The sequence below is a fragment of the Syngnathoides biaculeatus genome, chromosome 8 (genome assembly GCF_019802595.1).
Source record: "Syngnathoides biaculeatus isolate LvHL_M chromosome 8, ASM1980259v1, whole genome shotgun sequence".
NCBI lineage: Eukaryota > Metazoa > Chordata > Actinopteri > Syngnathiformes > Syngnathidae > Syngnathoides > Syngnathoides biaculeatus.
The window spans coordinates 18,581,533-18,602,290 of NC_084647.1; the positions used below are offsets into that span (position 1 = coordinate 18,581,533).

The following is a 20,758-nucleotide window of genomic DNA, read 5'->3' on the forward strand; positions in this document are numbered from 1 at the left end:
ACACACACATACGCACTCACGCATACAAGTGACCTTCCTTCCATAATATTTTAGGCCTCTGTATGCACACACTTGAGTCACTTCCGACACCGACAACTTTAAACAATCCGTGCAAGCGACTTGGTAAACAAGTTACTCGTGGTCCACATTCATCATCATCGTAAAGCTGTGATTCCGGTGTCAGGTTGCTGCCTTGAGTAAACTCCTGAACTTAGGGGCCGCACCGCCGTTGGTGGAGGCGGCGATGTGTCACTAGGAAGTGGTAAAATTACCACCGATGAGTCAGGAGACTCAGTGGCAGCGTGGCGTAACAATGGGGGCCGATCAAAGCGGGGCTTTGGAAGTTTGATCCTCCAAGTGAGATGAGTCATGTTTAAAAGGCTATTCCAGATGTAGTGCTTTATAACAAAACCATTGCCAGTGCCTCAGACGGTTCAATTGCAAACTATTCTAATAGACGTTATAAAAACATCTGCATGGTCACGGGATGTTTACACGACACGATTTTTTAACTTAAAACAGATTCACTTTGTCAGAACCAAAACAAGTATGGTGGACTATTTTTGTGTTTGTTGACGTTTACGACGCTTCTTCTAATTTGCCCAAATGTGTCATATTTCTTACATGCAGGCAGATCCTCTGTTTACATTCAAGCTTAGGGACTTGATTTTGTTTAAATGATATCTTTCTTGCTTCAGCTTATGTTAGTTTTTGTTTTACAATATTTTTTTAATGGTTTGCTTTATATTGTTTGCTTTTTTAGTATAATGTTTTGCTTTATTATGTAGAATTTTTGCTTTATGGCCTTTCTCCAAATATTTACTGCTTTTCTGACTACTACTGCATTATTAGATAAGACGCAGGACTAAAGCTATTACTTCTCCCAAACTTAGTGTCAGGCCAATTCAAACTTGTAATATAATTGACATCTCAGTTCGAATTAACGTAACATGGAGAAAAACAGGCCGACTCCTGACCTGAGGTCTTTGTCGAAGCAGCTCTTGTTTCAACCTCAGCCTCTCCTTCTCAATCTTCTGCAGCCTCAACTGGTTGACGCCGCTGAGGGTGCTGGAGGGCAGTTGGCCACCTTGCTTCACAGGTGCACTCTGGGAGATCCTCTGCTGGTTCAAGGCTGTAAAGACGGAGCGCAAGGTAGGCATGTTTAAATACTACAACTGTACTAGCTCGTCTTTCTATCACAGTTATTGTAGTTACACAACCACGATGCACTATGTGACAGACTACAATCACTTCTGACAGTGGCTGCATTGTGTTTTTGCTTTGCACTACAACTTATTAAATTGTGTAAGACTGAAAATTGTAATTATTGGAATTTTCAGCACAAGGAAGTCATATTTACTCAAGTAAAAATATATTTTTCAGCCAAAACCATCAGAAGTCAAGTTGCATGTTGAGCTCATGGGAAAAGACTTACATGTGGCTCAGAGAAAATTCTGGTGCACCATTCGGTGTCTCAGGCGGGGGAAGCAGTGCAACATCAACACTCTGTACAGTGGGGATGGGGTACTGCTGACCTCAAGTCAGGACGCTGCGAGTCGGTGGCGAGAATACTTCAAAGACATCCTCAATTCCAACGACACGCCTTACCATGAGGAAGCAGACTCTGGGTTCCCTGAGGCAGACTCTCCTATCTCTGGTGCAGAGGTCACCAATGTAGTTAAAAAAGGTCCTCGGTGGCAAGCCCCCAGTAGGTGGATGAGACTCACTTGGAGTTTCTAAAGGGTCTGGATGTTGTGGAGCTGTCCTGGTTGACACGACTCTGCAACATTACATGGACATCGGGGAAAGTGCCTGTGGATTGGCAGACTGGGATGGTGGTCTCCCTTCTTAAGAGAGGGGACCGGAGGGTGTGTTTCAACTACAGGGGGATCACACTTGTCAGTCTCCCTGCTAAAGTCTATTCAGGGATTCTGGAGAGGACGGTCTATTGGAAGATGAATCTGAGATTCAGGAAGAGCAGGGTGGTTTTCATCAGCTCTACACTATTGGCAGGGTCCTCGAGGGTGCATGGAAGTTCACCCAACCAGTCTACATGTGTTTTGTGGACTTGGAGAAGGTGTTCAACTGTGTCCCTTGGGGAGTCCTGTGGTACTTTGGGAGTATGGCGTACAGAACCCCGTGAAACGGGATGTTCGGTCTCTGTACAACCGGTGTTTGGTTTGATCCGCATTGCCGGCAGTAAGGCGGATTCATTTCTGGTGAGGGTTGGACTCTGCCAAGGGTTCTCTTTTTGTCACCAATTCTGTTCATAACTTTTATGGACAGAATTTATAGGCGCAGGCGAGGCGTAGAGGCGTCCGGTTTGCACGAGAGTGTGAAGCGGCTAGGATGAGAATCACCACCTCCAAATCTGAGAACATGGGCCTGAGTTGGAAAATAGTGGCGTTCCCTCTCCAGGTCAGGGATGAGATCCTGCTTCAAGTGGAGAAGTTCAAGTATCTTAGGGTCTTGTTCAGGAGTGAGGGAAAAATAGAACATGAGATCGACAACTGGATCGGTGCAGCTTCTGCAGTGATGCAGATGTTTGTATCGGTCCGTTGTGGCAGTAAAGGAACTAAGCTGAAAGGTGAAGCGCTTAAGTTACCAGTTGATCTACGTTCCAGTTGCGCCGCTGCTCCTCCCCATTGAAAGAAGCCAGATGAGGGGGCTGGGGCATCTGACCTGAATGTCTCCCGGACACCTTCCTGGTGAGGTGTTCCAGACACATTCCACAGGGAGGAGACCCCGGTGACGCCCCAAGACCCGCTGGAGAAACTGTCTCTCGGCTGGCTTGGAAACGCCTCAGGATTCCCCCCAGAAGAACTGGATGAAGTGGCTGGGTAGAGGAAAGTATGGGCGTACCAGCTAGAGCTACTCCCCTCGCCACCCTACTTCTGATAACTGGTAGAAAATGGATGGATGAATTTTGACACTTGCATAAACTATCTCAAAGAAAATGCATAAATGACTATTTTCAGTTATTTAAAACAAATGTCTTGAGAAACTAGAAATTTGGAACAGTGCATTTAAAAAGAAAAATACTGCCATCTTGAGATTTGTTTAGAAACATATTAATTATAGTCTGAATGACGGTGACTTGAAAATTATGCTGACAGCCATTTTTAATGAATTATTTAGGAAAATCAGAGAAAAAAATAATTTGCTTAAAAATTTCAAAGGCAGCATATGTGATTATAACTGCAATAGAAAATAATTTGATCAAGGCAGCATCTTATTATGATAATGTTTAATACTCGTAAGAAACGTGTTTCCGCTTCTGGAACTTCTGTAAAAATAGCCCGCAGACGATGAACACTGTCATAAATAAATATTGACATATATCCTTCCCTTTCTTACCATGGGGATTCATTAAGTACATCTCTCAATCTCTTGGGGTGTTTTTGAGCGGAAACTCTACGTGTGTGTGCGTGCGTGTATGTAAGTGAGTGCAATGCCTTTGGCGTTTGGTGACGTTGGGGGGGGGAACAGCACAACAGGATTTACAAGTTCAGAAAAAGGCTGGAGGCAAGCCAGTGCAGCAGGTTGTGTCGGATAAAGGAAGTCCCGTCGGGAGTTTTTTTTTTTTTTTTAAGCACTCACAGTCCCGAACAACCACAATTCCTGTAAGACCTGATCCCCTCCCACTCGCTGACTAAGACAGGCATTGTTGGTCAGCCACGTTGCATCAGTCGTGACTTATCCTGTTCATTGTGCTCTTTTGTTTCCATCTAAACAAATCTGATTGGAGCCCTGCAGACTGCCTCCACTTCTTTATCTCATTTTGAGGCTCCTCCAAGCCAAGCCACAGGATACTAAATTAGGTACACTCGTGAACGCTAAGATCATCCAGTGAAAAGGTCGCCTTTACCAAGATAATGCCGCTTGGTTTTGATCAACTCCATCAGAGCGGCGTTATTTTCTTAATGCATTCAGAAAGCTTGTTTTTTTTTGTGATATAAGAGGTCAAAACATTAGAAACATCTTTGAGTATAGTGTATGGACAGCAATAATCTTGGAAACCAGTTTATTCTTTGTCTTCAGAAAATATAATTGCTTTTTGGGGGCATGCGCATCCTGGAGAACAATGTTGGGTGGGCACGCTATCATGAGAGGATTCACGGAAAAGTGTCAAGGACCCATGCAGGAAATTGAACAGGAAGTCAGACATTTTGGTTTGAAGCGGGCAGCAGTCATTTTGGCCAATTTGACAGAATACACCCATTTGGGCCTCAATCAGAATCTGGTATCCCAGACGAGATAGGTGACAATAAATTGCCAAGCTTTTTTTGCTTAACACATGTAATCAGATTTATGTAAAGGTCCTCAAAAAAAAAAACCTACAAAACTCATTCAGTAGTGCCCCTTGGAAAGTTGGAAAATCTTTGCCTCTGACACAAGTTTAATGAAGCAACACAAAATTTGGGTGGCGTCTATCATGACAAGATGCATCAAACGTATCAAGGTGCGATGTCCAATGCTGAACAGGAAGTCAGCCATTTTGGTTTAAAGCTGCCATTTCATGAGAACTCCATCCCATGGACTTTAATAATCTCTTACCGAGGAATTTGCTCAATCAGAAGCATGTGTCAGAGACAGACAACTGAAAGTAATTGCCAAGCTTTTTACTTACCATTGACTTCTTCTGATGTGAATGGAGCATTGCATCAGGGATTAATAATCATTACAAGGATTTACCTTGAAAAAGTTACTTCTGAAATCTAGATCCAAACCTTCAGTACAATAATGTGTCATGGATTGGCATGACATTGATTTTTCCTGTACGTAAATAAATAATAAAAAAAAAAAAAAGTTGCATTTATACCCCAAAGACCCTTCAACAACAACAACAACAAACGTACTTTCATATAGGGCTGGGAATTTTTAAGAACCTGAAAAGTCAATTTGTTTGATTCTTTATGTTGCGATTCAGTTTGATTCTGATTCTTTGGGTTGTTTCAATTAGATTAAAAATTGATTCAAATGCGTTGACATCGCTCAAATAAGAGATATGTGTGTGATTTGTCACTTTTTTTGAAAAATAAAAAAGAAAATAAATCTAAACATATTATTTGTGCATATGGAGTACAGAAATAAAAAAGCAAACAAAACACGACACTTGGATAAACACTAAAAAAGCAAAGTGCATGTTGACTTAAATAATATTTGTTTTTTTGTTGAAATGGTGAACAAAATTTAAATTCAGTTCTTTGCCTATTTCCTGTGTTGAACCTATTACATTTGTCCACGATGGGAATTAAAAATGACTCCCAATATCTGATTTAAATATTGAAGTACCGTCCACTGAATGGATTCATAGGATTTGCTGAATTGATACTGAATTAAGTCGGCTAACCAGGATGCATCAATGAATCTATATTTCTGAACATCCTATTTAATGAATTTACAGGTCTTTTGGCTAGTCCCCTTTCCTTTGGCTGTATAAGTGTTTGCTTGTCAAACAAGCTTGTGGCACAATGACAACACCACAACAAAAGTTATGTGTGTGTGTATTCGAGACACAGCTGTTCCTCGGCCACATCTTTGTTATTTTCTGGCTTGAGGGGTGAAGTGGGTCTGGTAATAAAGATGTGTAGTGGTAATCTATGCATGCAAAGTGGGTCACAGTTGTATTTTTATCAGTGAGACAAGCAAATGTGCCCGACCACAAGGGGTGTAGAAGTAAATGCAAGCGGTGTTTGCTTATGCGCCAGAGCACGGAACCACAACAAAGCCCTGACGAGGCCACAATTTTCATGCAAGGGGGACCGAGGGGAGGGCTAACCGGTTGTCTCGCTCTCCCCCTGAGTTGTCCCGCCCGTCCCCGGCACCCTCCTCACCATTCAATCACTGTCTGTTTACACTATCTGCGCAGCTGAATGAACGCGGCCCGGGGCGCTCCCTGGGAAGCACCGGAGGCCCACCACCACCACCACCAATAACACCCCCGCCCGACTCCCGCACGCATCCATCCTTCGGCCTCCCACTCCTGCCAAGCTGGCCCCCTCCCCAACCCACACATCTCCCACACACACATGCATTCGTGGGAGAGAGTGCTACGTCTCTCGCTCTTTTTATCTCTACCACACACTGTGAAGGTCTCTCTCTCTCTCTTTTTTCCTCTCCACATTTCTCTCTACCCACTCAGGCACTAGTTAACTTCAAGATGAGGAAAGTATGGCCTGGGGACACATTTTAATTATTTTTTTTTATATCTTTAAATGTACAATACGTGCACTCATAACTAGTTTTGTTTTGTAATTTTGTTTTTCGTAGAATTGGTTTCAGTAAAATAATTTATGTCATGAAATACATGGTAATGAATTTGCTGTAACTAATCCCCCAAAAATTGCGAAAAATTTGTACATACGCATTTAGCATTTTTCGTAAATAATTTGTTAACTAAGATTAACTAATAATTTACAATAATGGAATTTCTTTTTTTTTAAATGTATAATACGTGCACTCGTAACTAGTTTTGTTTTGTAATTTAGTTTTATGTTGAATTGGTTTCAGTAAAATAAATTATGTCATGAAATACATGGTAATTAATTTGCTGTTACTAATCTAAAAAAATTGAGAATTTGGATGTACGCATTTAGAATTTTTAGTAAATAATTGGTTGATTAAGTTTAACTAATAATTTAAAAGAAATGAAATGAAAATATTTATCAAAATAAACAGTCACATATACATTTTTTTTACATCTACAAATGAACTGGCCAATAAAAATATAAAAGGCTCCCTAAAGTTCAATTGCATTCAATGGGAACAGCATAACTGATGAAGATACTCAGGCGTCATTTTTAAAATTTGTGACGCCTGAGTCACTGACTTGTCAATGACTATGATGATGTGGTTTTTTTGGTGGCGGAGGGGTGGGGGGGGTGTTCGAAACCTATAAACTCATCACTAAAGAATTAAAGATGTTTTGTTGAAACAATTTTTTTCCTTTTAAAAAACATTTGTATATATGTTACTAACAAACAAATTTATGAAAGACACAATAACATAATCAGTGCAAAATTTCCATTAAATTAGATTTTTAATGCCAAACAAAAAATAGAAACCACAATTTTTCTTTTACTAATCATGTATTTTATTATTATACATAATTGCAATTAATTGGAAAATATATAAAAATTAATTCTAAATGAAATTACTTACAAGTAGACATTGTATTATTCCAATAACATTTTAAATTCAAAATACTTCCTTAAAAAGTATAGAATCTTTTGAAAAAATTGTCAATTTAAAAAAAAAAAAATTCTGATTTTTCTTTATATTATGTCGAGAGTAAGTTTCTGGTCTGGGAGGTTGCATGATGGTGCAGGTCCAGATAAAACTCCTCATCCAATCAAGATATATTTCATTTCTGTTAACATCATGACATTTTCTTTAAACCTTTTCCTTAACTTCCAAGTCAATACTGCATAAATATTAAGTAGTATTATGAATCAAACCAAATTATCTTTACAGGTCTTGGGGGTGTGAACCTTCATAAACACTTGAACTAAACACTCTTAAAACAAGACTTTCAAGGCCTACTTTGGGAGTAAAAATGACGACATTATAAAACAAAATAAAGGACCGTCTCGGGGACCAAACTGTAAAGCAAAGCTAGCACGGCCAGCATGCACCAACAATGCGAAAAATCATCGCCACGAACGAACTCGGCGTGAAAAGACGAGATAGGAGCGAAGGACAGGTTCAATTCAGGGCCAGCCTGATAGCACACACAAGAAGGCCAACTCTGCGTGTGTTTATGTATGTGTGTTTCACAGCGTTTGTGGTAGCAACACATGAGGGCGGCCAAAGCTGCCAGGCGGCGGGAGATAAGAGACCAAGTTAATGCCGTCTGCCTTTTGTCTTCTTCACGCACGCCCGCAACACAACGACCCAGCAACACCGGCGCTTATCGGGCCATCACGCCGGCAGCCATGTTACATACAGGACACACCAAACACACAAAAGTCGGGGGTGCAAACACTAACACAATAAGTGTGAATTACTATTTTAGTCAAGATAGAGATCCCATTAGCTCAGTGATTAAGAAGGTGTGCGCGGTGAGAGATCTCGAGGTGTGGAACAGGAAATTATCCAATTTCACTGAGTATCTTTGTTCATTCATCTATGCCAGCAACGTAGAGTGACAGGGAGAACAGATTAAACACAGATACAACACAGCAAGATCTTTTAAAATCAAACGATGGGCCCTGAAGAGTTTTAGTTTCTGCCTTTTGGGGAATCGTTTTATGTGGTATTGCCTATAGAAAGCCTGGTCTAAAAAGACAAACAGTACAACTTCATTATTGTTTTGTAATTTTGTTTTATGTAGGACGTATCTCCTCGTCCCTTTTTATTTCCTCTGCTATTCGGGACTCTCTTCTCCAGTTAGGTGACAAGTTTTAGTTATAAATATCCACCAATAAGCTTGATTAGGCCAAAGTCGACGCATCAGAATTATGTGACTTTACAAATGCTGTCTCTGGTCCTAAAAATGTGACTTGAATGGTGCAAATTGTGATTATTTGTGATAAGAGCAACATGGCCAGTAGAAAATGTCATGTCCTTAAAGGGGAAATCCACTGGTTTGCATTAACAATGTATCCAAGAGGTCATGTAATATGTACTCTATTTGACAATGTGATGTTAAAGCCTCTCTCATTGTGTCATCGTGTTTTGAGAAGATTTTTCATCGACAATTACGACTTTTCAGGGACGCTGGCATTTTCGCGAGTCACATGACCCACATGCATGGATGTGACGCGTACCGTGCCGCAACAAAGGCTCGATTACATGGGACACCATTTATGCCCAGTGCTGATTTCTCGGATTTATCCTCATCTGATAAAGAAATGGGAGTATCGGTTGATCGAAAAGACTGAGGAATACTTCCATACACAGCTGTGAGCGGTAGAAATCAGCACTGGCCATAAATGGTGTCTCATGTAATCGAGCCTTTGTTGTGGCACGGTACGCGTCACATCCGCGCACATAGGTCATGTGACTCGCGAAAATGGCAGTACCCCTGAAAATTCGTAATTGGCGATAAAAATCTTCTCAAAACACTACTAAATGAGAGAGAATTTAACATCATCACATTGTCAAAATAGAGTACATATTACATGACCTATTGGATACATTGTTAATGCAAACCAGTGGATTTCCCCTTTAATTTATTTTTTTGGGGGGGGGGGTGAATTTATTTGTTTATCTGTTTGAAGAGCTCATTCCATGTTTTATGTAAAATCCCACAAAAAAACCCTTCAGCATGTCAGGTTGCTAGAATGATTCCTCCAACGAGACGCTGTGACTTACTGCTACTACTGTTACTGCAATTAGAGCGTGTGACCGCAAAATCCCATGAAAAGTCACACTAGAGATGACATCATTGCGCTCTACCAATTTTCAGAAGAGGCGGAAAAGTCACATGACACGTTGCCCATGTTTGACAAAGCTGCCTTCCAGTAGAACCGATGGAGCTAGCGGGCTAGCCGGTTAGTTTGCAGCTCTACAAAACAACAATATCTGTACAGGCATTGTCGTCCTTTTTTCCCCCTCCATTGAGGATGCAGGCTTATCCCGTCTGGATGTTACCTCTCTTCCTCACTTTTCCTTTCTTCCCCTCAAAACCTGAACCTAAGGCTGCCCCCTACGTACCCCACCCCCCACCCCCGTCCATCTCATAAACACACACACATTGGAGTTGTTGCACTGAAAAGGTCTGGAACAGATTAAGAGTTGGAGTGCAGAATAAAGAGGCCTGGCAGAGTTTCAAGTCTGTCTGGAGCGACAGAACAACGAGGCTAGGCCTGCGCCGGCCCTCATGAAAAAAGGTGGGAGGGAGTGTTGGATCTTAGCGTGTGTTTGTGTGCTTGAGCGAGAGAAGCAGCCGGCAACAGGCTTCCCTTCACTCGACTGCTTTTCGCCTCCAAACTCAAAATTAGCTTCCATTATTATCAAAGCAGCTGGCCGGTGATTGGACACCTGCATGGCAGCATGGTTTAGTGTGGAGGAATTATGTTCCAAAACAGCCACGACAAAAGCAGCACCTCTTGGCTTTCAGCGACGACGCAAAGGCCCTCAAACCAGGCATCAACCAACCTGTTGAAGCAAAACCTTGCGGACTTTTTAGTACTGTTGCACATGCTGTGTGTGACTTACTCTCACTTTCTGTATAAACATGTGATTCAGGTCTGTGTTTTTTTGTTTTTTTTTTTGCTAGTGTGGCAGCACGGCAACAGTTAACACGGTGAAACTCACTATCAGGCGCCCACTAGGCGTGTGTTTATGTGCGTTCATGACTTATAAATCTTCAAAGCTGCCGTCTCCCCCTCCCAGCTGCTCTGCTCCCCTAACAACTTTGTTTTGGACTTCATACGTGTTTACTTACACGACACCCGGGCTTAATCCACTCCATTGGATGATGGTGCTTCATGCAAATACTCTTTTTTTTAAAAGTCTTATCGCACATACCTGGTCCTGCCACTTATCTTCTAACCCTACGGAAAACCTCCTGTCAAACTTTAGCTTGGTCCAGGACAGAAGGTGAATGGTGACGTTAACGTGTATGCGTGTGTATGGGTGTATTTGTGTGTGTGGTGTTGCTTGGGATTAATGGCCAACTCAGTTGTTGTTCCAACACTAAAATGGTTAACAAAAGGTTAAGTAGTGCTTCAGAGCAAGCGGGGCCAGTTCAAAATAAAATCAAAGTAAGCCTGCTTGGGCCGCCACAGCTGTGAGCAACTTCATCAGGGGGGAGGGGAGCTCGTGTTTCTATGACGACACCTTCGACTTTTGTTTTTCTTTGACGGTAAACGGCTAACTTCGCTGCAGAACTCACCGAAGCGGGGGTCGAGCCGCGGGTCCAACCAGGAAGTGGTTTTGTTCTTGTGGTTGATGTAATAAATTTCACCCTCTGATGTAATCGCTTGTTCCCAGCCTTCAGGGAGTGGACCTGGGGGAGGGTGGACAAGGCATGTGACGTAACTACATTTAATCATCCTTAAATTGACCTTTTATTGTGTCCAGTCATGGTGAGAGTCACACATTCATGTTAAATGAAATGGAAAACTCTTTAATGGGTTTCATACAAATAGAGTTGTGTATCCGGCAATGTCGCTCACCTGTCCAATGTGAACACAAACTTTTGTTTTTGTGTCTATTTCTCAAAAGGTGCCTCTGAACAAGCCTGTCTTAAATTGTGACGTCACAACTCGCATTTGTCCTGTCTACTGCATTGCTGTTGTTACCAGTGATCTAAAAAAAAAAAAAAAAAAAAGACTGGTTTGGCCACCAAAACTGAAGTCGCCATCCGCCATCTTGATACTCCCAAAACTACCATGCGTTTATCGCCAGTTTCGTGGCTGTGAGAAAACATTCCATCGGTAAATTAGAAAGATTTCCTTTGACACTGTTAAAGTTTGTTTGTAAAGGTTTTTTTTATTTTCTGATGATCTTGTTCAAGTTTTGTTTACGGTTGTTGTTCACTGTTCACTCTGCTTCACCTTTACAGGCCGACGGTTTTTCGTGAAAAAGCGATGTCAATATTTTCCCAAGCAAGAAAACACATTTTCTGTGAATTTTTTTAGGAATTTCATAATACAGAACTTGAAATTGCAAAAATTGCAAATTGAATTTGATTTTCAAATGCGAGGAAACAAGTTTAAACAACAAATGAAAAATGCGTTTTGCATGTATTTCCCATTGCGAGTCCTTATTTCCAAAAATATATCTAACTGATTGACCTAAAATTTGATGTTGTCATGACAAAAAATGCTTGGATTTTTGCTATGTTACGATGATAGTGCTGGGAAAAGTTAACATGTCACGGACATCGGGCCCGAGGTACACATGTTTTGGGAGTACCAAGATGGCGGCCAACTGGCTTCAACCAATCGACATAGCACTTGATGTGTATGCGCTATCCAGTCTTTTATTTTTACTTTTTTTTAGTTCAGTGGTTGTTACGGGGGATCGCATGCACTGTTTTAGACTCTTAGTCCAACAAGTATCTCCACCCGTGGTCATCATGGTAATGAAAGTCATAAGGCCACATGCACAATGCCAGGTATGATGACCACTTCCGATTTTCTTTTCTTTTTTTTTTTATCTTTTGATGTAGTTGTTCACACACACACACACACACACACACCAAAAAAATACTACTGCTGAGGATGGAACGGGTCCATGACACAAAACAGGATGCCACATTGTGTGTGCGCACAGGCAATAATGGAGCATTTGTGGTCTTTTCAAAAGATTTTGTGCAACTGGAGCAAACATTTTCTTATGTTTATCATTTGTAACACATCTTCTTTTCACCATTCACTGTTTCCTGCTCCTTCTCTGCTGCTTACTTTTGTCGGGTGTCTGTTTTGTCCAACACTTAGCGTCCATACCACACTTGCGTCAAATACATGTCTTATTTATCTCTGCATTTGAAAGAGGATCAGGGTCGGATGCGAAGAAATCAAAATGGTACTGTTCAAATGACTGAATCTGATGATGTCACATTGTTTAAAAAAAAGAATCAGAATTGATCTGCAGTGTGAACATAACCATATTCAGCATATTCGAACACCACCCCAACAGGCTTATTAGTCACAAGCATGTTATTAAGACTTGTTTTAAATTGTGCAAAAATGTAAATGTGTAAACCATTCCCAATATTGCTTGTTTTTAACTACACGTGATAGTAAACTATTGTACTTTTTCTGTAAGACAGATGATGAAAAATAACCAATGGTGGTTATTAAGTTGCAGTTTTTTCCCCTTCTGTATACTGATCCTGGCAATAAGTGAAAATCTGATACTCAGAGCCTATATGAAAGATTTTTCTTATATAGTTTCATGCTTAAAGTACATGTTTTGCACACCTCAAACCCATTTAAACTTGTTAAAATACATTTTTTAAACAGATTGTAAACGTATTTCACACCCAAAAAAAATTACCAGAAAAATCTGTACTTCAGCACAATCTTAATAGGTGACACCCTATACAAGCAGGGAATTATTGCATTTTAATCTTTTATTTATTTATTTATTTTGCACTGTAATATACATTTTGACTTGACTGGATTGACTTTGATGATCTTGCAGCAGCATTGACACACATTTCCATAATTGCTGAATAAAAAGTTGTCATAAATTGGAAACACTATGAACGAAATGTCATTTTCCCCTTTTGAAACAATGTCACTTAACTAGGTCCTAAATCTCTTTCCAGCTGTCAAACGCAGATTTATACTCGGGCAGCAATCTGACGACGGTTCATGTGTAATCTGGGAGTCGAGTTCCTCCGAAAAACATGTCAGACAGGACCTGTCACGTTCTACCTCATCTCACCTGAGGCAAATTCCAGCAGCCAGGACAGCGGCGAGCTCCGCCAAGCCTCGCTGACGTGCACCGACTAGCATGTAGCACATAAATACCCAGGCACTAGTAGCCGAGCATGAGAAAATGTGCACAAAAATCTGCACTGTACTGGAAAAACTGTGCTGACAAAAACAACGTAAAAGCGAATGAAATGTGGACTATATTATCTATCCATCCATTTTCTGAACCACTTATCCCCACAAGGGTTGCGGGAGTGCTGAGGTCCATCCAGCTATTTTCAGGCAGGAGGGCGGGATACACAGTTGAACTGGCTGCCAGCCAATCGCAGATATACATTACTTCATTTGTGATAAATTATCTGAAAATAGAAAAGGATTTTTTTTTTTTGTAATTGTCAATCCTTAATTGGCCATTGAGATTGTATTAATGCTAATGATGGGGTTGGATGGCAACCAGTTTAGGGTGTACCCCGTTTCCTGCCTGAAGATTGCTGGGATAGGCTCCAGCACGCCTGTGACATCTGTGGTTAAGAAAATGGATGGATGGACGGATTACTTACTTTTTATGAGTGAGATTATCTCAAAACAACAAATACTATACTTCATTCAGTGTCAATGCTATAAATTAAAACATCATGCTAAGTCAAATTTCCCTGTTCTACTGGCGGATCATTTTTATTTAATTAATAGACTGTAGTCCTCATTTCCTTCCCATTTTTCTGGTCTTCAAGATCAGCCTACCTATTACCTATACCTATAGAATCCCATCTTCTTATTTTCAGATAAAATTAAACATAACCAGCAATCAATTCTCAAGAACAATTTCTAATACCTTATTCAGACTTGTAAGGGAAAAATGCTTGATGCCAATGAAATACCGTAATTTCCGGCCTATAAGCCGCGACTTTTTTCACACGCTTTCAACCCTGAGGTTTATGCGGTGATGCGGCTAATTTGTGCATTTTTTTCGAAAGGCCGCAAGGGGGCGACAGGTGGAATCAATGTGCGTAGAAAGTGACTTTTACCGGTCCGGTGTGGCGGTCTGAGCGCTCCCCCGTGCTGAAAAGTATCCTTGTGATGAATGTGCATGCGTTACTAACAGGGGAATTCTGGGTACGTAGCAGATGCTTACTGGGAAATCTCCTGGTTTCAAAGTTCCCCTTCTTCTACATAGAGGGGGCTAACATAGATTATACCCTAACGTTAGAATAAAAGTTGATAAAAAAGATATACATGTATATGTACGTTCGCTGTGTTCGTCTTTCTGGGACGTCATTAGTGAACAGGAACACTTGGTGACAAGTTGTCGAATGGCACGTGCTGAAGCATGGATGGGGATGTTTCAGAATGGCCGGAAGTTTACAAAATATACGCGCACCCTGTTAGCACTGCACTAGCATGTTACTGCCGTGTCTCAATGATTTTTACCAGTACATTTTTTTTAACCGGCCCTGTTAGCACGGCGGCGCTAGCATTAAACTCTCTGTGCACCATCTTTGTAAATATCTCGTGTTTCAATGTCGTTTTCAATGTGGGCACTTGCGGCTTTTCCACGCCTGCGGACTATGTACGTACCAAATGGTATTTCCTTTACAAATGTACTGGGTGAGGCTTATAACCAGGTGCGTTCTGTAGGCCGGGAATCACGGTACTCAAAATACCCAAAATGTCAGAACTACTGTATCTTGCCAGACAAAAAAAACGAGCATTTTTTCCCTCGAATATGCATATTTTGTTTACAAAAAAAAAAAAAAAAAAAAAAAAAAGTGCAAACACACACCACTGGCCGGGTTCATCAGGTTCTGTTGCTGAACTGGCACCGAGTTAGGTGGGGGAGCCTGGTTCATCTGAAGCAGGGCCTTGCGGGGGTCCTGCCAAGTGGTGGTCTGATCAATGTGGCTGCAAGGAGACAAAGATAAGACAATCAGCACGGGGAAAGTTCAAAGCGGAGGTCAGGCTAATGTGAAGCAGCAGACGTGCAGGAACTGATGAGTCAGACTGAGAGCTTTCAAGTGAACAATGAGAGTGACAGAGCAAGCTTCCAAAATCAGCCTACGGTCGGCTGAAAAACATGTTTGCCTTTAATTCTCTGGAAATCAGTAGCATGAAAACACTCAGAGTGTGGCAAAAACAGTTTCCACAGTCAAAGCAGTGCACTCGGGTGAGACCGACGTAACACATGGTCCTGACTGGTAGCAGCACCTTCTCGCAGCCAGTTATTGCTGGTGCTATGTAAAAATATTAAAAATATAACAGAAATGACAAATCACTAATATTTGCCCTAAAGTTTTGCATCCTAATATTTCAGTTCAGATAAGTATATTTTTATTTAATATTTGTATTGTATTCCAGTTGCTTTATAAAATCTTAAAATCTAACTGAAAAGACGAATACTAATATTTGCCCCAAGATTTTAGATTCTTATATTTGTATATTTTTTGTGTGTATTTTTTTTGTAATGTTTGTATTTTTATTTGGACTAATATTTAGGACTGCTTTTGTGCATTTGTTTATTTTTAATCATTCGTATTTTATGTTGAATATTTTCATTTAATATTTAAGTTTTTCTGTAATATTTCAGTATTTTTCTGTAATAGTTGGCATTGTTTTCTAACATTTCTTCCTAAATATTTTGAATTGAACATAACCAAGCAACTAACCAAGCCCCACAACACTAATTTTTGACTTTAAGTTTTGCATCCTAATATTTCTGTATTTTTACAATAAGTATTTTTCTATTTAATATTTGTATTGTATTCCAGTTGCTTTATAAAATCCTAAAATGTAACTGAAAAGACAAATAATATTTGCCCCAAGGTTTAGATTCTTATATTTGTGTATTTTTTTAGTATATTTTTTTGTAAGATTTGTATTTCTATTTGTACTAGTATTTAGCACTGCTTTTGTGCATTTGTATATTTTTAAACACTATTATTTTATGTTGAATATTTTCATTTAATATTTAAGTTTTTATGTAATATTTTTGTATTTTTTCTGTAACAGCATTGTTTTCTAACATTTTTTCCCAATTATTTTATATTGAATATGTAGGCACTTCTGTCAAATAATTGAGTATTTTTCTCTAATACATTAGATTGTTTGTTATTATTAATAATCTAACATTTGTATACTTGAAATTAATAAAATAAATTGTTGGAGACTAGATCGGGATTATTAATGGGATATTTTTGTATTCCTAGTTATTTTACATAATGTTTTGAGTTGTCCCACTCACTTTAGAAAGCATCTCTAAACTGGAACATGTTGTTTTTTGTTTTGTTTTGTTAATTTTTGATAACCCGAATTGCAATCTATATGTGAAATTTCCAGAGCAAAACCTCTCGGCCTCAGCGCTTGCGGAGGTAGCAAAGGGCATGCGCGGCCTCAGGTGAGGCGATTGGTCTCCAGGCTTTGAAAACAGCAAGTGAAGGGCAGAACAATGTTGCTGCATCTATTTCACGGCTCCTCTTAGCCTGGCAGCGTGGGAGGAGCAGGGGTGGGGGCAGGGGGGATTGCGGTGGGGGTGGATTGTGTCGCATTCAGTGAAGGCATTGATAATTAGTGCTTTGTTGGTACTTGTTGCTTGATTAAGATGGAAAGCTAATACAGGAAGCCCTCCTCTCCCGAGCAGGACCCTCTCTATTGAGGGAGGGTCAGTCCTAGGGCTCAACGCAGGGGGTCCTTTTTTTTTTCTCCTCTTTCCTGGAAGCCCCCTCGGACACTGTGGAGTGTCAGGGGCTTTAACAATCTGGCGCCACATTTACAAAGCTTTCACCTGCTTGACAAAAGCGCAGACTGAGCTACGACCTAAAACCCCCGCACCAGTCACGTTCTTTTTTTTTTTTTTTTTTTTGGGGGGGGGGGTCAAGACGTCCCTTGGCTCGAACAAAAAAGGCAGCGTTTTCTCATTTGTTTACATGGTCTTGCGCGAATGTGTGTTTACAACATGGCCGACTGACTAACCAAGCACTCTCTGGTCACATCCGATGCATTGGTTTATATTTTTGGAAGGTTTCTCCTTAGCTGAAATTACGACATCCTCTTCAGGTTCTCTGTCCCGCAGTCTAGAAAAGGACTCAGCGCTCCTCCTTCATCTAACTCTTAGTTGTTTGCTTACATTTGAGCTTTTAGCTCATTAATTTTATTTATTTAAACTTTATATATTGGGATAAGGCAATCGAAATCAGATTCTCATTTGCAATGCTTAGCTGGCTGCAGACAGCAGAGTAAAACAAAGCACAATGAAATCAAATACAAAATCAATACAACTGTACAATGTGATCTAGTTACATATTCACATAATATGTTACATTTTCATCTGGGGAGGCCCCGTAGCTCAGTGGTTAGAGCACTGATTTGGAAAACCAGGTGTTGTGGGTTCATATCCCACTGGGGCCTCCACTCCCTGAGAAGGGTTGCGTCATGAAGGGCATCCACCATAAAAATTGTGCCAAACATATGTGCGTTCATCTGAGATGACACACTGTGCCGACCCCCAAAAGGGACAAGCTGAAAGAAACTACTACATTACTTTTTCATCTGGGATATGATGAATAAAACTTTCATAGCAGGTGCAGTGATTATCTACAATAGCTCTCACTTTTTAAACGATGGTATTCGGACAAATGAGGTGAGTTTTATTATTTGTAGTAGAGCGTTCCAGTTGTTTGGGGCAGAAAAGTGAAAAGAGGATCAATCAAAAATAGAAAAAATATTTTGGTAGTTGGCTTGACTTGCTATGTCGAATTTGAGAAGCTAAAAACTATTTTGTGTATCACTTTTAGCTTTATTTTCAGCCATTAGCTTGAATTTGCCAAGCCAAGAACTCCTGGAGGGCCAGAGAGCGAGAGGGCCTGACTCAGCACTCCTCCTCCACCCCACCCTCCACTGCACAATGCAACCCATTTTGAAGCCCCCCTCTTGTTTATGCTTTACTGATCAAAGGAGCTGCCAAATCCCCGACCCCGGACCCCCTCCCCCTCGTAGCCCTCACACACGCACATGCACACACACAGAGCAAAGGCAAGCAAAGTAGCTGGAACTGCTCAGGCTGAAGGGGCCCCCTTGAGAAAGAGGGGTCACAGGGAGCGGGCTGATACAACTGTCCAATGGAGAAAAGGACTGAGAAAGGGGCGAAAAAGCATCCACGGAAGCTTTTTCCACCTCTGAACGCAATTGGCTGCATGAGATGCTGTGGTCCCACTACACTTGCCCCCACCCCCTTCCCCCTTCTTCCCATTATGGAAACTATGACATTTATCACAAAGGGGCAGGGGGCAGCGGGAGAGCAGTGGGGTAAGGAAGTGACTATTGGACGAGATCCTTGTACGTCACAAATATTTGTTCCATTGCGTTTCTAACCTTAAATCTAGTCGAAGTTTTCACCAAAGTTTGCCCCGGGGGCAATATTTGAGCTTGCTTGTTTTTTATTGGCCCTCGTATTTGTGGAAAAGTTATAAAGAAATTGGTAACTTTTTAAAAATTGTAAATCAATTTGAACATTGTCACCTATATTCATTAATTAATTAATTAAAAAGTTAAGCTTTCGAGGCCCCGTAGCTCAGTGGTTAGAGCACTGGTTTGGTAAACCAGGGGTTGTGGGTTCGTATCCCACTGGGGCGTCCGCTCCCTGAGAAGGGTTGTGTCAGGAAGGGCATCAGACTGTGCCAAACATATATGTGCGTTCATCTGAGATGACATGCTGTGGCAACCCCAAAAGGGACAAGCCAAAAGAAACATTACATAAGGAGTTAAGGTTTACATTTAAAAAAAAAAAAAATTTTTTAATGTAAAAACAAGAAAATTATTGACACATTCAGATTACACACTAAGACTAATGCTATGCTCGGTCACCAATCACAAAGCTGATCAGCATCATATTGGTTATTCTATTAAGTCACTTATTGGACAAATCTACAAAAGTTGATGATCATAGGAGGTAGTGATGAAATACCTTCTTTTCCAACTAAACGGGACTCTATATTCAAAACATTTTGGAACTCAGAGAGCAGGTCATTGAGTTACGAGGAGCCCGTAATTCATCACCAGGCTGTAATACTAAAAGATAATCCATTTAGCCCGACTAATATGGCCTGAGCCGGACGCCACTTCCTGCGGGCGAAACATGAAACCCCCCCACTCCCAACCCCCCCAAAAAAACACAGCGGCAACCGTCGGGAAGGGGGTGCCCCACCAGTTGCTGTGAGGAATTGGTGATGATCTTTAAATCCGGACTGTGGTTGCAACTGCTCAGTGTTATCTTTACCTGCCTGTGGTGGGGTGGGTACCCAAATCCCTTTGGGACAACCCCCCGAGTAGCATGCCACCACCCATCTAATAAACTTTAGCTTGAATATTAGCAGTTAGCTTCATCAAGTAACATTTGGTTTTGTCAAGCTAAGAACCATTTTGACAGCTGCTTTAGCTTGACGTTTTGTTGTTAACTTGGATTTATCAAGCAAACGAGTTTTGCATCCAATTTAAATATTAGCGGTAGCTTGAATTTCTTCCATGTGCTTGAATTTGTCAAGACAATTAATATTTCAGAGAAAATGTAGTTAACATTTCATCTTTAAGCTTGAATGTTTCAAACTGAGAACAATTTGGTTCATAACTTTAGCTTGACATCCAGCAGATACTGTAGCTTCCATTTGCTTAGCCACGATCAATTTTAATTTCTTAAGATCCAAAGTAAAATGATAGCTACTCGGGCTTTGTTTTTAGTTTGAATTTGTCAAATTAAAATAAATTAAAATGCTACACGAGCTTGACTTTTATCAATTAGTATTTTGATTACTTTGGCCAGAATTTTAACTAGGAGAATGTTAGCCAATCATTCAAATAATTAAAATCTGCTCATACATAAAGTGTGATTTAGATGAGACTTAAAGTAATGTATCCATAATCCATAAAATCTGACTACAATAAATGTTTTAGATGTTTTGGTAACTACTTTGTGTGCTGGCTTGGTGGGTGGCGATAGTGAACAGTTCTTGTCACATCTTGTATCAATTGAACTGTACTTTCTATGCTACCTTGGTGGCTAGCTGAGTTATTTTGTTGTAGAAATTCTACAAATACAACGCTAATCACGTGTAAGCGGCCTTAGTGTTGGCGAAGGATAAGATGGCAGAGTTGTGCTATTTCCATCCACTCAAAAAACTGCTTGTTGTTGTCAACGCAGGCGTGGAGAATGAAGTCACAACGCTTAACCCATGGGCACCGCCGTACTATTCATTTTTTTCTGTACAATTACAGTTCCATTATTATCGAAATAGATGGCCGTTAAGATGGTCATTTGAACTGTCATCGCAGTCTTGTGTGGCTCAGCTGAGCCCAGAGCAACGAGTCTTGATCCACCCAGACTCTTGACATGTCCTTGACGGATGGCCCACTTATCAAGGTGGCGTTTATTGTGCGGG

At 40.7% G+C, this 20,758-nt stretch overlaps 2 protein-coding genes and 1 non-coding gene across 3 annotated transcripts in view; 2 read left to right on the top strand and 1 right to left on the bottom strand.

The window, feature by feature from the left end:
• The window catches only part of zmp:0000001236 (mastermind-like protein 2), a 51,930-nt gene extending 50,777 nt beyond the window's left edge, over window positions 1–1,153 (top strand). Inside the window, exon 6 of the mRNA XM_061826635.1 lies at window positions 1,041–1,153. The gene's annotated coding sequence lies outside the window, so the exon portion shown is untranslated. The remainder of the gene's footprint in view (window positions 1–1,040) is intronic.
• yap1 (Yes1 associated transcriptional regulator) overlaps window positions 1–20,758 on the bottom strand; it is a 38,084-nt gene that overhangs the window by 5,081 nt on the left and 12,245 nt on the right. Inside the window, exons 3-5 of the mRNA XM_061826640.1 lie at window positions 15,118–15,236; window positions 10,844–10,957; window positions 978–1,132 (exon numbers count right to left, since the gene is read on the bottom strand). Of these exons, the coding sequence (XP_061682624.1) occupies window positions 978–1,132; window positions 10,844–10,957; window positions 15,118–15,236 (388 nt within the window). The remainder of the gene's footprint in view (window positions 1–977; window positions 1,133–10,843; window positions 10,958–15,117; window positions 15,237–20,758) is intronic.
• On the top strand, window positions 17,663–17,735 carry trnas-gga (transfer RNA serine (anticodon GGA)). Its single transcript has one exon. It is a non-coding gene; the product is annotated as a tRNA-Ser (tRNA).